The sequence below is a fragment of the Neovison vison genome, chromosome 7 (assembly GCF_020171115.1).
Source record: "Neovison vison isolate M4711 chromosome 7, ASM_NN_V1, whole genome shotgun sequence".
NCBI classification, from domain to species: Eukaryota; Metazoa; Chordata; class Mammalia; order Carnivora; family Mustelidae; genus Neogale; species Neogale vison.
The window spans coordinates 148,002,159-148,017,230 of record NC_058097.1 but is presented as its reverse complement, the minus strand read 5'-3'; the positions used below and the strand labels follow the sequence as shown (position 1 = coordinate 148,017,230).

The window sequence follows — 15,072 nt, the reverse complement described above, 5'->3', positions numbered from 1 at the left end:
TGGCAGAAGGTTGGGGAGACGGTGGACTGGCTTTACTCTTCTCCTGTCTGTTCCCATAAGCTTGGCACTGTGCTAGGGGCACAGGAGTAAATGACCCCGGGGCCTGTAAGGAGCCCCCGTGCAGAGCTGGGGACAGACCCGTAAACACACCGTGCACGCTGTAAAGCCAGCACGCCAGCAGCCCCGGCCCGAAGCCTTCATCAGCCTGTGTCTCTTAACCAGAGAGGCGCAAATGTCCCTTTGCTAGGGAAGTCCTCCCTCCCTGCTCTATGAAAGCACAACCCCTCTTGAGCCAAATCAAAGGTGACCAGGGCTTGAAGAACAGACCCGAGTCATCGAACCCGGTTTCTGTGGGCCTCCAGACCCTCCCATTCCTGCCCCGTCCCAGTCCCTCGGGTGTTGCCCTTTCAGAGGCAGCTGTGCTGCCTGCTCCTGGCCAGCCTTGCGGATATCTGGAAGGAGGAGCTGTTGTGTCCCCCTTCCTGGATTCCCTGGGCAGCAGACACCTGACCACAGCTCAGATGTTTGGTTTCCAGAGTCCTCACTGCCCTGACTGCTCTCCTCACAATGCATCTAGGTTGGTTCCCCACCCCTTGGCCAGTGTGACCCCCAGAGCTGACAGTGAGGTCTGCAGGCATCTCACAGCACCTCTGGAGTTGGCAGCTCTGTCCCTTGAGCTCTGGGCTTCCTCTCAGCCACGTCGCTGCCCAGCACCACTCCCCAGCCGTCTGTAATCCCCTCTCCTCCTCAGCAAGTAGAGATTTAGTGCCAGACCCCCTTCATCCGTGAAACCCTCCACCTGCAGCGGTCGGTCCTCCTTCTCCTGTGTTCCCACAGAGCTCTCCAGATGGGGGCGAGACCACGGTCTGCCTCACTATCCCTCCCTCCCTCTCTCCTCCCCTCCTTCCTTCCATGAAAATTTAGCAAGTGCCTACTATGTGCCGAGTCACTGCACAGAGCAGAGGAGCAGAGAGCTCTGGCATGGGGTGGGGACGCAGTAGGAGAGAGACGTTGTAAGCATAACTCACACAAGATCCAACTCCAGCAGCCGCCGTTACCTGACGCACAGATCCTGTCCTCTTTTAAACTTTGTTTGCCCCTTTGTGTCCTTCCAAATGTAACCTTTCCTGATGTGGCACACTATTCTCACAGCAGCCGTGTGGGCCAGGCAGGTGGGAAGGGTGCCGGGGTCTCACCCACAGCCCCCATTTTCCAGCTGCAGGTGGAAATGAGGCTCAGAAAGGGGAAGCGAGTGGTCTAAGTTCACAGAGTGAGTTTGTGGCGATATCAAGATTTTAACCAGGGAGAACAGACTTCCGTCAAGCTCTTTGCTCTCTACCACAATATCCCTGGGGGATGGGACCTCAACTAGAGAGATTCCAAATTCCTCCGCAGAGGTCTGGACAGGGTCCGCCTTGAGATGACCCTGACTTGTTCTGCCTGGTACAGGAGGCTGGTGCCACTGACCTCTGCAGGTCCCCAGCTCTAAGATCCCAACTGCATCTCCTGAAAAACTTGCCCCTCTGGGGGCCAGGCTCCCAGCAACCAGGCCCCCTTCACTTCAGCCCTTCCTGCATCCACTACACGATGACTCCCCCAGGCTTCCCACCTGGTATTCAGTAGACCCTGCAAAGAAGACAGTCCCAGACATCAGCAGCATCCTGGTCTGAGAGCGCCCACTACGTCCACGCCTGTAAGCCCTGTACAGCTGCCCCTTGGTCTGCCAGCCTACAGCCTCCCTCATCCAGAGTGCACCCAGATGTGGCACATCAGCACAGGGGAAATAGCTGGGACCACAGCTAGGAAAAATGCGGCCACCACAAGGCTTCATTCTGGTGGGAGCAGGGGGTCGTGGGGCAGAAGGTAGGTAGGGGTACTGACTGTGCGGATCAAACAGCAACAAACCTTCACCTGACTCATTTCCCACAGATGAGAAGAGTACATAGAGTCCTCGAAGGATTTGGAGCAGGGACAGGACAGGACGAAGAGGCCACTGTTTTAGGAGGAGGCACAACTTCTTTACAATGGAAATCCTAGAGGTGATCCCTCTTTGCAGGACAGAGTGGGTTTTAGTGACCCAAATTTGGATTCAAATCCTGGCCCACTTCTTACAAGTTGTGTGACTTTGCCATTTAATCACTAAGTCTTGATTTCTTTATCTGTAAAGACCTCTAAACTCTCTAGCCTTATGTGAGGGTTTAGTGAGGATGAGGGCGCCAAGGTCAGATAAATGCTCTCTCCCTTCCCCAGGGCCGGGCCAGCTCTGCATTTTACCGGCATGCAACCGATGAGGGCAGATTCCTGGCTCCAGCCACCACTCCAGGCTCCCTGCAGCAGACGCGTTCTTGTGAAGCACCGAGAGAGGGGCACACTAGGTTTTCTGCCCTGTGTTGTTGCTGTTTTCCCTTTTGCTGTTAAAATAGCTTTTCTAGATATAACCTGCTAAGAAAAACTAAATGGACTCCCCGTTGTATAATAAGAATTTCCAAAATGTGTCTTTGGTTGTTTTAATGCCAAGAAGGCAAAGGCAAAGGCAGCGTGGACTGTCTCAATGGGCTGCCAAAGAGCTGATAATTCAGCTAATGACCCTTTTAAGAAAAAAAAAATGTGAAGCACTGAACTAAGGCAACCAGACAGTAGAGGCTCAGTTCTGGTCTAGCTCTGTGCTCCTGGGAACTTGCAAATCAATTTTGGTCCTTTCTTCCTACCCCACCTAAAGCGAAGGGTAGGATCTTGAGCAATTAATCAAAATTTGTTTCATGTGTCCAGACGGGCTCGGTTAAAACAAAAGTGTAATTGTGGAAATGGAATCTGAACCTGGTGATTACAGGGTGTGCATGGAGAGAGAGGAGGGGCCGGAGAAGGGCTGCGGGAGGGAGGGCAGCAAGACCCATCGCTGGGTGGGCTTCGTCTCAGGCTGTGTGACAGAGGGAGTGGATTTAACCACATGTGGTTCCAGCCACCACACTGTGGGGACCTGGGGTGGGTCAGCAGGGAGGTCAGCAAAACCATCCACAGAATGAACTGTTGACAAGGGCGTTTCACTTTGCAGTTGATGGTGGGTTTTCCCACGGACCCTCATTGGACCCTCGTAACAGAGAGCCGTGCGGATCAGAAGTGCTATCTCCGGCCATTAGAGACCTTAGCAGCTGCTGTCCTAAACTCTAGAATCAAATAATACTATGTCCCTTGCTGACCTAACTCCTACTTTCTGGATTTGGGAACCAAACAGATTGGGAGAGTGATAGATACTTGTATTACTGCTATCTCTTTAGGGGTCAGAAAGATTAAGAGACTCAGCCAAGGTCACACAGCTAGTGAAGAGTAGAGCTTGGATTTAAAACCAGGCCTGTTGGCTCTAATTCCCCTGCCTTCTACCTAAGAGATGTCCCCAGGGGGATGTCTCTCTGCCATCATGAAGTTAGGTGATCCGCACTGGGCAGGGGGTGGGATTAGCCAACCTCATAAGATTACCCTATAACGAAGAGTCTATGATTTTTTGAAGTCAGGCCCGCTTTGAAAAAAGTGGCTACGCAAAGAACAGGGGCAGGCTGGCCATTGTAGAACCAGCCGTTGGCTGTTCTGTGATCTGTGCCATGCCCTCTCTTGAAACCACCCCTTTTCCATGCGCAGAGACAGTTACTAGTTAGTAGGCAGAATAAAGCCTTGCCGTGGCGCGTTAGTGAACATGGAGGCAGATGGCGAATAACGTCAACTCATTCGCTCACTCGTTATTCATTCAACAGACGATTTAGCAGACATTCTCCCAGGTAGACATTGGACCAGCCACTAGGGCTATAAAGGTGAACAGAGGATCCGGTCCTGGCCCCTGGGGGAGCACAGTCTAGCGAGGGGACACGCACACGAGCAGGTGGCACAGTCTATGTGATGAGTTTTGTGATGAAGACACACACAGGGAACATCTTACCCAGCCTGGGAGGTGCGGGAAGGGCTTCCCGGAGTGGTCGCCTGAGCAGAGTCTCGAAGGATGAGTTAGCCAGGTGGAGAAGCAGGAGGAGGGCATTCGGAGCAGGTGGGGCGGCGTGGGGAAAGGCATGGAGGTGAGAAGCAGCATGGTGCACTGGGGGGACAAGAAGCTTCTGTGGGCCACAAGGAGCCCAACGGATGGTTGAAGGCAGGGGGTGACATGGTCAGATTTGCATGTTCTAAAGATCCCTCTGGCAGCTTAAACCAGTAGCAGTGGCAGGAATTTATTTACCGCGGCATCTGAGGCTCCTTCGGCCCCGGATAAGATGTCTGGGTTGGGATAGTTATACATAATGTCAGGTTAATGAGTGATTGGGGACCATTTATATGAGGACAAGGGACAGAGAGTTGAGCTCAGTTCTACTGTTTGAAGTAAAAAGTGCAAAATGGTGGTCTCTGATCCAGGGCCTCAGGAAATGGACGCCAGCTTTTTCTTGGTATCTCCAGTCCCAAATAGATTCCTTATGAATGAAGAATCTGTTGGATCCTTCTGGGTTCAATAACCACGCATTTTAGTTACCCAGTCAGTTAATCTAGTACCCAAAGGAGAAAGCCTGTATATTTGGCTGAGACCGTTGAGTCAGGATGTTCGAGCCAGTTGTGTGTGGAGACCTGATCAAATTCTTAGTTCCCCCCATTTGTATTTGGAGCCCATGATTTAAAGAAGATCCTGGGTAAACCTACCGGTGGGCCTGCTGTGGGCTGACCAGACTGTGGCCCTGTGAGTTGTGGGTGTAGTTTTAGTTAAGAGTCCAGCTTGCCTGAAGCCTGACTCACCTCAGGCCAGCCCCGGCCTCCCTCACATGAGGGAGGGAAGCAGTGCGGGCTGCCGAGCAGAAGACCCAGGCTCCAGGCAGGTTCCCTCCCGTCAGAGCTTCCCTTCTCTGTCTGTTCCCTGGGGCACCCACCCACTCCACGTGGGAGGGCTCAGTGGAATGGCACAGAAGAAACGCTTTGTGGGCAGTCAATAAATGTAAACTGTTAAAATGTTATTGCTTAGGTCCGTGGACTCAAGGTGACTCAATAGCTAGAGTTCTTTAAAAGCCTTCTTCTCAGAGTGTTTGCCTCAGTCAGACTCAGGTTGTCTGAGGTGACCTAAAGTGAACTATCAGAAAGATTGTGAACATGGACATTTCAAGCAGTGTGAAGGAAAGGAGGGAGGCCTGCAATGACCTGTATTTAGTGTCCATTGTGGGTTACCTATAGCCAGCATGTCATTTCACCCTCGGTCTCTCCTCTGAGGTGAGGGTCAGTGTCTCCACCTTCAGAGGAGGACAGCAAGGCTGACAGCACTTAGGAATGACACAGCGTTGCACAGCTGGCAGCAGTGTCGTCCAAGAACATTGTAAATGCCTTGTAGGCTGCCAGTGCTAACCGGTTCTCATGATAACGGATGTGATGGTGCTGGCTCTGTTATTACAGATATTCTGGGATGGTCTAGTGTTCTGAGCATCTGGGCAGCAGAGAGTGGTGCGATGGAGGAGATTTGGGAATGTGCCTGCTTCTGTAAGAGGGGAGGCTAAGAAAGGTTTCATTCCAGTCCTTCGAGACGGTTGCCTCTCCTGTCTCTGTGGGCTCAGGTGAGGCTGGGGTAGGGCCCCCGCCTTAACTGTAGATGGTCCACAGGCTACATGCTGACAGAAACTTCTATACCTGTGGTCTTGAAAATGTAAACTGCTTTAAGACATTTTCGCAGTAAAAGGATCTTGAAACCACAATGACACAGTAAGAGGGGTTTTTAGCCTTTGTGAAGTGGGACTTAACACTCCCCAAATCTAGGAGAAACAGGTTATAAATTTTTTAAACCCTAGCAGAAAACAAAAACAAAAACAAACCAAACCAGGGAATGAATGAATAAGAACACGCAAACTGTAAGGAAGAATGATAATGTGCTTATAGCTAATTTAACAATAATGACCTATTTTAAAACTTGAGGGCTGGTTTTAATTTTGTTAGCTGTTCGGGGAGGTGACACTGGTAATGAGTTATAGATCTGCCTCCTGGGCTTGAGGCAGCATTGGGGAGCGTGGAGACACTGCGGCTCGGGGTGAGGCCCGAGGGCTGGTCACACAGATGAAGCTGGCAAGGCTCTCTCCCCACCTTCCTGCCTCCTCCCTTGCCGGGGCCTTGCCCCCGCTCGGAGTATATCTCACCTTCTCTCAGCTTATCATCAGTGTTCTCATATATGAGTTTTTCTGTGGGTCTTTTCCCCTCTCTGTCTCTGTTTCTACCTCTTTGTTTTTTTCCTGTCTTTTTACTTCTCTCCATCAATGGTTTTGATCAAAACAACTTTTGGGGCACCTGGGTGGCTCAGTGGGTTAAGCCTCTGCCTTCGGCTCAGGTCATGATCTCAGGGTCCTGGGACCGAGCCCCGCATCGGGCTCTCTGCTCAGTGGGGAGCTTGCTTCTTCCTCTCTCTCTGCCTGCCTCTCTGCCTACTTGTGATCTCTATCTGTTAAATAAATAAATAAAATCTTTAAAAAAAAAACAATTTTTAACTGGTCACACTAGAGTTGAATAATAGACCCTTATGTATTTGCAGAATTTTGTGTTCTCTGCCTTATACAAAAACAGGCAGGTGGGTGGAATGTTTCCTATTCATCTGGAAAACAAATATAGACTGGGTTTTCATATATACGATCCTTGATTGATTCCCACCATTGCTTCTCCCCCAAGCCCAGAAATTGGGGACCAGCAGTAGAATAAAAGTCCCAGCCTAGAGCTCCTAGCCTAAAGCAAGAGAGGACCTGTGGTTGTTGCCTGATATGTAGGTAAGGGCAAGAAGCATGATGGCAGGGAGCATGCAAAGGTCGGGGGGGTGGAGAGTGAAATCTGGGTGTATGGAATGGAGATCCCAGTTAGTAACCACCCACTCACATGGTACGACTTTCCATGATGGTCTCTGCCACTTTTCGGCCCTTGCCTTGACCCTCCCTGAGTGAACTGCTCCCCCAGGACCTGAGCTCACCTGGTGTCGGACCCCTCCACACCTTTGCTCTTGCAGCTCCTTCTGTCTGGCACGCCTGGGCCACCCCAGACTCTGGTCACCTGGTCATCACCTGCTCATCCATTGAAGTTCTCCCTGATCCATGGAACCAGCTAGAACAGGCTCCTCCTTCATGCCCCACAGTGACCAGAGGTGGGGTCTCAGTCCTCCTGGTTCCCTAGTGCCCAGCACATAATAGGTATTCAATCAACACATGTTAGTAAAAGGAAGAAGAATCCCATTCCAAAAGTCTATCCTCTCTTGTCTCCCACGTTAGCAGAAGGTTATCCAAGCAGTTAAACCTGGCCCTAGCTCTGATGTTCCCTCCCAGGTTTGCTCTCCTGCTTGAAGGCCTGGTCCACGTGCCCTGCACACCCATAACCCACCCACTCTCCAAGGTTCCCTCCCAGTGCAGCCTTCTGACTCCCCACCCCAGTAGGAAGAGACCTGTCCTTCATATGAGCAAGCAGCTACCTGGTCTGTTGTTACCTTACTCGGACCTCTTTTACGGCTGTTTCCACTCCCCGGTGTTAGGCACATACAAGGCTTTCCCGTTAACCCACACAGTGAGCCAGCCCCAGAGGGTGGAGCCTTCCCTGTGACCAGATTCAATGAGTTAGTTAAGGCATGTCTGCCATCCCTTGGGAGGAGAAAAACCAGAACCGCCAGTCCTGCAGGGTGACGGGAAGGGGGTGGAGACTCAGGGCCCAGCCTCCCAGTGTGGCGAGGAGGCAGTGCTGGGCACAGGCAGTCACTTGTCCCCAGCAACATGGGATCAAAACGTTACACTACCTTGTAGGCCAGTGAGTCTCTTGGTCCATCTTCGCCTTTCCCAACACTTAGCTCTGACTGCTTGCAATTAGAATCTGAGAGGCAATCTAAAAGAGTCAAGCTGCATTAGGGAGAACCCTAGAAAAACTGCAGGGCACAGCCCGTCTCGTGGGAGGTGGTTCAAATGGCAAAGGTTGGTTCCTTCACCTACTGAGCTGGGCCTTACTGAGGAAATAAGATCAAGAAAGTGGTGTTCGTCTTTAGCATTTATTTATACTTGGAAAAAAAAAACTGTTTGTTTGTTTGTTTGTTTCCGAACAAGCACAGACCACAAGCACGTCACAATCAATTGGCTATACATGAATATTTGTTGTCATTTTCTTACTAACAGCAGGAATGAAATAGCACCAAGAGAGGTGTGCGCTACACATTACATAGACAATCTGTGGTATGCAACAAAACCCAGGCCACAAAATCGTAATTAGACACTTCCTGTCTGCCTTGGAGAGGCAAAGAGAGAAGGGACCGGTTGGAAGCACCAGCAAGTAACAAAAAACTGGGGGAGCCAACGCACAGCCTTAGGGGTTATTTTTGCAGGCAAGCAAAGCAGACACTAGGAAAGCTTCAGGCCTTGCTCTCTTGCCAGGGGAACTCAGGGATCAGTAGGAAGATATAAAAAAATGGACAGCCAGGCATTGGAAGCTTGGTCATCTTCAGAAAGGCAAAACGGAAACACTGTTTGTGAAACCATGATCAGTTTCAATCAGTACATTTGAGATGCAGAATGAGACTGGCTGAGTTTTATTTGTAAACAGTCGAAATGAAAGGAGGTTTCTTGCCATGAAATGACACATTCAAGAGTCAAAGTGAACTACAAGTAAGAATTTTCCCAGTTGCAGGAGTTAAAAAGATGGGGCAGCTGAAGGGTTGAAAAGACATTATACAGGATCACGTCTCAAGCTGCAGGCGGGGCAGAGTTGGAAATTCAGTCCCTGGAGCTGCGAGGTGAGTGGGAAACCATAGTTTGGGTGAACAAACTAGAATCAGACACAGAGATCAAGTCGTATGGATCCTTCTGGTTGTGCTGTTGGGGACACAGGTGTATGTAAAGTGCCCTGCACATCTCGCACAGTGTCTGGCCCACAGGCATTCAGGACATGAATGTGGAACGAATGTTCCCCTGTGGATCGTGCACTTTGATTTACTTGACCTGCAGAACATACACGACTGTTCTACGGAGAAATCCAAAGTGCAGTTAACATCAACACACCTGACTGATGCCGGACCTCGAGACAACGAACGTCCATCGGCAATTGTCTGGGTAAAGTTAAGCTCGTGTTGATAGAGGTCTCTGGTTAACATTAAGATTAGCCATCGAATAGCTACAATCAGTACTGGGAGCTATCCTGGTCATTTCCAGACAGGCCTCCCAAACTGGGATGCTCGAACACTGAAACTCACTCATATTTTCTACCTTCTTCCAAGCTTCTTCTCAGCTGCATGCCCTGAGATAGAAAGGAAGATGACAGTGGGCCTGGCCAAGAGCCTTATTTCTAGGAGTCCCGTTCTCTTAACAGATGTGGCCCACAAAGCACACGCTCAGTGAATTTGCAGAAGACTTCTCAGTCAGCCCCAGGGTGACCGACAAAATGGTGTCAACAGAGACTTTGCTGCTTGAATGGTCAGAACAGGAGAGGACTGGGGGAGGCCCTGCTTCCTACACACCACAGGGACCGAAAGGGAGTGCTGCGGTGAGGAGCCTGGGACCCCGCTCACCGCTGCTGTCCTTCCACAGTAGGGGCGTGGCACCGGACCACAGCCCAGCCGTGTCACGGTGCTGGCAACAGAAAGGGCTTCAAGGACAGGGCAACAAAGCAAACTGAGCAATGTACACGCCACAAGGTTTGCAAATGTAATTTTTCTGGTAGGTATCTTGGGTTCCCTTGTGAGCACTGGGGGTCTTTGTACAACTCTCTAATGCCTACAACACAACTCTAGCACAACTAAGGTGCCACTTACCGCCCCCAGGGGGCGTTGGCCACACAGACACGCGAAACACAATACAGTGAGAGCTGCTTTTACTCATCAGTGAGGTCAGAAACGCTTGCTAATCACTTAGTAAGGAACTCTCCTAATCTTCAGCTAAGTCACAGAAATTTCCACTAACCTGAAACTCAGCGTCCTCTGCCCTCCCTGAGGAACAGAGCAAGCATGCGGCAAGGGAGAGTGAACACCGCCACACTTGCCACGATGTCGACTTCCCACCTTGCGTTTCTCAGAAGTGAGGAAGCCACATTCTAAGTCCACTACCCCTGGCCCCTGAACTTTCCTCCTCAGTCATCTGTGGCCAGCTGCTCTGCCAAACCGCTGGCACTGGATGGGCTGAGGGCACACAGAGGAGAACAATCTCCTCACGCCGGTGGATCTCTCCATGATGTCTAGAACGTACCTAAAACACCAAATCTTCTTACCCTGGCCTGCTTTTAATCATCAGTGGCCTATCTATTACTTGGCATACAATTTCAAGCCCACTGATAGGAAACTAAACGTAGTCACACGTTTCTAACAGAAAAGTCTATGAAAAAAATGACTTAACGGACACAATTCATCCTATGGACATTAAGGCCGAGGTTTTTTGCTTTTAAAATATTTCCACAAATGCCATCTACTGCTGAAGCCTCAAAGCGAGCTTCTCTAGCACATGATAACCTTCTGAATTTTGGAAAAGGACACATTTACCTACAGTTCAGAGTGGATCACTGACACAGACCTTGGAGGAGAAGAGGAGGAGGGCACCCTATGGGCATTCCCGAGCGTACCGGGAGACTTCCAGTCGCTGGGAATGGCCTCTGCGTGCCAAGGCCTGCCTCCATCCCTTGGCAGCCAGCGAGCAGTCTCACCTGCTGTGGGAGGCACAACCAGGGAGCAACGCTTCCCAGGGTTCCTGGTGTTCCGGGGGCCCTGCGGCATGGACCCCTGCGCCGTGCTTAGCCCGGCAAGGTCTCGATTTGGAGAGGAGGCATGCCGCTTGGGCTTGGAGACGGAATTCCTCCACTGAAAGAAACCAAACCGAAGAGCTCCTAGAACACTCAGGACCAAGGCAGATGAGAAACCTCTAAGCAATTTTGTGGCCTTTTTTGTTGGTTGGTTTAAAAAAAAAAAAGGAAAAGAAGAATAAAAGGAAAGTGCAGTGAAATTTACTCTTTAGCCTCAGCCAGTTTATTGTTCATCTCTTTACTTTGCTCCTTGTCTTCGGGTTGGGTGGCAGTGGGGCCCTCTGCGCTCTTTTTCTTGGAGGCCCGGCCTGACACCACCTGCTTGTCTTTGGCCTTCCTCGGGGGCTTATGGCTCGCTGAGGTCTTTTTTGGTTTGGAACTCTGAACGCTAGGTTTCTCCACCTGCTCGGAGAGACAGACAGACAGACCGCAAATACAGAAACACAGAAAGGGAGGGAGTGGGCGAGAGAAGTTAGAGAGAAGACATGATTAGCTCGACAGTAACCGTCATGAAGACACCTGATGGTGTCTGAAGTATTTTCAGTGACTCAGGTCATCTGGCTTTGGAACCAGATGGTCAGGGGTTTTGGCCACAGGCTCACCGGCCACAGGGGCTCCCTGGCCTGGTGGCTGTCACCACAGAACGACCGTGGTGGTAGATGGTATGGCTGTTTTGCCGATACCTGCTGCCCTCCCCATGGGAAGATTGTACCTCATTACTCTGTTCAATTCGGGCAGGCCTAGGATTTGCTTTAGTCAATGAAAGGTGAGCAGAAGGGATGGGGTCACCTCCAGAGGAAACTGGAGGGCCAAGCAGTACTTCCCCTGCTCTCTTCTCCTCGGCCACGAGAGAGGCTCTCTGTCACCCGAGGGCCACACTGTAGAGGCGGTGAGGAGTAGGGCTGCTGGCCCCCCCACATGGTGGACAGGTATTAATGAGAAATAAACCTTTGTTGGTAGAAGATGCAAAGATTCGGGGGCGGTATCACCACTGACCGTATAAACTGGCCTTTCCTGTTTCTGTCTCCAGGAAGGTGAGCTCGTGTGGAGAAATGGGCCAGGCAGTCTCACCTCAGAGAGGCCTTCACACTGCCCTCCATCCAGGCTTCCTCTCCTGCTGGCTCCCAGGACTCTCTTCCCCAGAGCAGCTCATCCACTACCCCCAAACCCTCACCTCTAACTCTGCCCCCTTATTCCCAGGAAACGGCCCGGCCCTCTCTCTCCCAAGAACTCTGGGGTCACTGTGTATGGTCCCTCGATATGCCCTCCATCTCTGGGTTCACCTTCCCCAAACTTCCCTCCTTCCTTCTCTTGAGTCTTCTTTTGTGCAAAGCGGAAGATGGCCAGAGATGCTGTTGGGCCTCCCAGGCTAAGACATTCACTCAGGGAGCTCCAGGGCTTTTCAGTCACCTCTGACCTGTACCTCCTGGTTTGCCCGAAATGAGGGCTTTGACGGAACATGGAACTCTCAGTGCTCCAAGTGGAGGAGTCCAGTCAAGCTGACTTAGTTCCCACTTTACCTAGAATTTAGTCCAGGGCCAAACAGGAAACTATCTCAGTGCAAGACTTTCAGACAAAAGCAAAGGAAAGGCTCTCACGCTTTTCCTGCTCTTATAGATAAAAGGGGATATTTGCACAACCCCATGTGGCTTGACTTCACAGAATCAGCCTTGGCATTTATGATTCCTGCTTCCAGCTGAGTCTCCAACTCGGTTCTCCCCCTCACAAGTGTGTACTGGGATGCAAATAAGGCAAAGTACTGTTATTAATGGAAATCCCTGAATCCACTGAAAGTTACTTAGAAATGTAAATCATTCACAAACTGTCTATTACAGTAACAAATTACCCGGAATACATCTTGCAGCTGATGAGACAGGTGCTCTGAGCTGATGGTGCCTAGTGTTTATGGAGGAAGAGGATAAAAAGGAGTAAGGAGTTGTCCATGGATTGGAGCCGAGGATGCTGGCAGGGGCAGGGTGGGAGGAAGCCAGCGAGACACCTCCAATGGCTAGCACTTCAGGGGCAAAAGCGGCTGTTTTAAGAAGGAGGGACTGAGGGCTCAGGTGGGGTTTTCTGCCACTTTTTTGGAGGGTGGTTTTAAAATCTAGAAGCTAGTTCTCTGAAAACCGGCCAGTCCTCAAGCAGTTTTATTTTAGGCACTGTTCCTTTTTAACATTTCTTTGAATTTAGCCAAGGTTCCTGTTCCCTGGTCTCTGTGCTACCAAAAAGAGGAGGAATTTCCCAGGAGCCCTTGGGGTGGGGCCAGGTGGGCAGTAGCCCCGCCCTCACACTTTGCTGCCCTTAGGCCCTTGTATCTAGGTTGTGCTGAGGGGTTCCCCACAATATCTAGCTCACCTTTGGGGGTTCCTTGAAAGGTTCGCTGTAGAGGCTGCGTATTCTTCTGCGATCAATGACCTTATTGTCCGCTGGTGTGGGCTTGTTGGCTTCCCCTTTGAACTGGGCACTGTAGCTGGTCTCGTGAGCCATCTTATCATCTGGAGGCTTGTACTGGGGCCTGGCTTTTATCGGTTTCACAGGCTTGATATCCGTCCATGCTCTGAATTCGTTTCTGTGAATCAAAGAAAGCATAAGCGATATGAAACACTATCTGGTGGGACACAGTGGTTCTCGAACAGGGCTGCAAGCACAGCAAAGCTCTCAGCGGGGCTCACTGCTGATGGAGGAGCGGCTCAGCAGTGAACTTCCCTGTCTCCTCATGGGGAAGCGCGTGGTTTCCTTCCTGCTGCATGGGTGCAGGCTGCGGCAGTAGCCCTTGTAGGAAGACAGGCTGCCAGCTACAACTGTGTGATCGTAGAGAGGCAATTCTAATCTCTGGGCCTTGTTTTTGCACTATCTCAGATGAGGCTGAAAACACTCAGTCCACTCCATCATGCCTGGGTTCAACCTCTAGGACTGAATGCCTGGCATGTGGGAGGTCAAGAGTGTGAGAATGAGATGTGTTAGAAGGTGTGTCTGGTGCCTTCATGCCACAGCCAAGGACCAAGGCCCCTCCCCCTCCTTGTCATGCTGAGACCCTTTGTCCTCAAGGATAATTCCTCCTCCTGTCAGCAGAGGGCTTGCTTCTTATGTTGCCAGAAATTTAACAGTCTTAATCCCTGTAGATGAAAACACTCATGAGATGTCTAAATGCTTGCAGATACAAACAAGCAAAATGTACCAAACACAGGTGGAGTCACTGTTAGGATGGGTATTTCAGTGAGTACACGCAGGACAGTCTTCGCGTGCTCTGGTGTGAATGGCTATCGGGCCTGACCTTTTAATGACCACCATCTGCAGCTCTTTCCTGAGTCAATGTGTCCATGTTCTTATCGTGGCTCCTAACCAGCTGTTTCTGATCTGTTACAGGGCTGGAGACTAGATGGGGACAATGTCTGAAGCAGGGTCGAGTACATGCGGCTGCTTATAGAGGCCATGCGGTCCATCCTGTTTGTTGAGTGCATGACATCCGGCGGATCTGTTCCCACTGGGAGCCACGAGAAGCTGTGTTGTGGGAAAGGGAAGAGGTAGGGTGTGCGTAAGTGCGGCTAGGTTCTTCCAGCGCCCTCGTCACCCTCACTGATGAGGCCCTCCTTTGGGGCTCAGAGACGAGTGGCACAAACAGGAGGGATGACGGAAAGAGCTGAGGCTGTGAGAGTCCTGCAGTCCCAGCCCCACCTCTAACGAGCTGTGGGGCAGGCCCCTCCCTTCTCTGAGTCGGTCAAAAAAAGACTCAGACCAGACAATGTCTTTATCCTATGACCTTCTAGTTCAGAGGGTCTCTGAGTTGATCAAGCTGGTTTGGTTAACACAGAGCCCCTTGTTGGTCATTTGACCTCCTGAGGGGAAGTGGCTCATTTGTGAGGAGAGAGACCACAGTTTCTTAAGGGACTGTCCTCCCCACCACCCAAGCATCAGATTCACCTTTCCAGTGCATCTTGGACCCCCACCTAGGGGCCCCACCGACTCAAATTCAACATCCCTAGAACCAAAGCATCTCGTCTCCCCCTCCAAATTGTCTTCATTCCCTCATCATTCAATTTATTTCATTCATTCATTTGCAACACATTTCCTGAGTGCCTAGGGTCTCTGGCAGGATGCTGAGCTCTGTGGAAACTCAGTAAGAGAAGCCCTGGGCGCAAGAGGGAATGAGATTTGTCCAGGATGGTAAGAAAAGAGCCATGAAAGAGGGGGGAGTGGGGAACACACCTATGCCAGCCTGGGAGGGATTCAGAGATGTGGGTTCTGGAGTGGAGTCAGAGACGGGATAGGGAGCTGGCAAGAGTTCCGGGCAGAATGAGGGGTACCTGAAGAGGCAGCTGAGACATGGCCCTT

The 15,072-nt window shown here is 51.0% G+C and overlaps 1 protein-coding gene across 1 annotated transcript in view; it reads right to left on the bottom strand.

Moving 5' to 3' along the window:
• The window catches only part of MAP6 (microtubule associated protein 6), a 73,587-nt gene that overhangs the window by 7,573 nt on the left and 50,942 nt on the right, over positions 1 to 15,072 (bottom strand). The window contains exons 2-3 of the mRNA XM_044258510.1: positions 13,096 to 13,309; positions 10,946 to 11,142 (exon numbers count right to left, since the gene is read on the bottom strand). Of these exons, the coding sequence (XP_044114445.1) occupies positions 10,946 to 11,142; positions 13,096 to 13,309 (411 nt within the window). The remainder of the gene's footprint in view (positions 1 to 10,945; positions 11,143 to 13,095; positions 13,310 to 15,072) is intronic.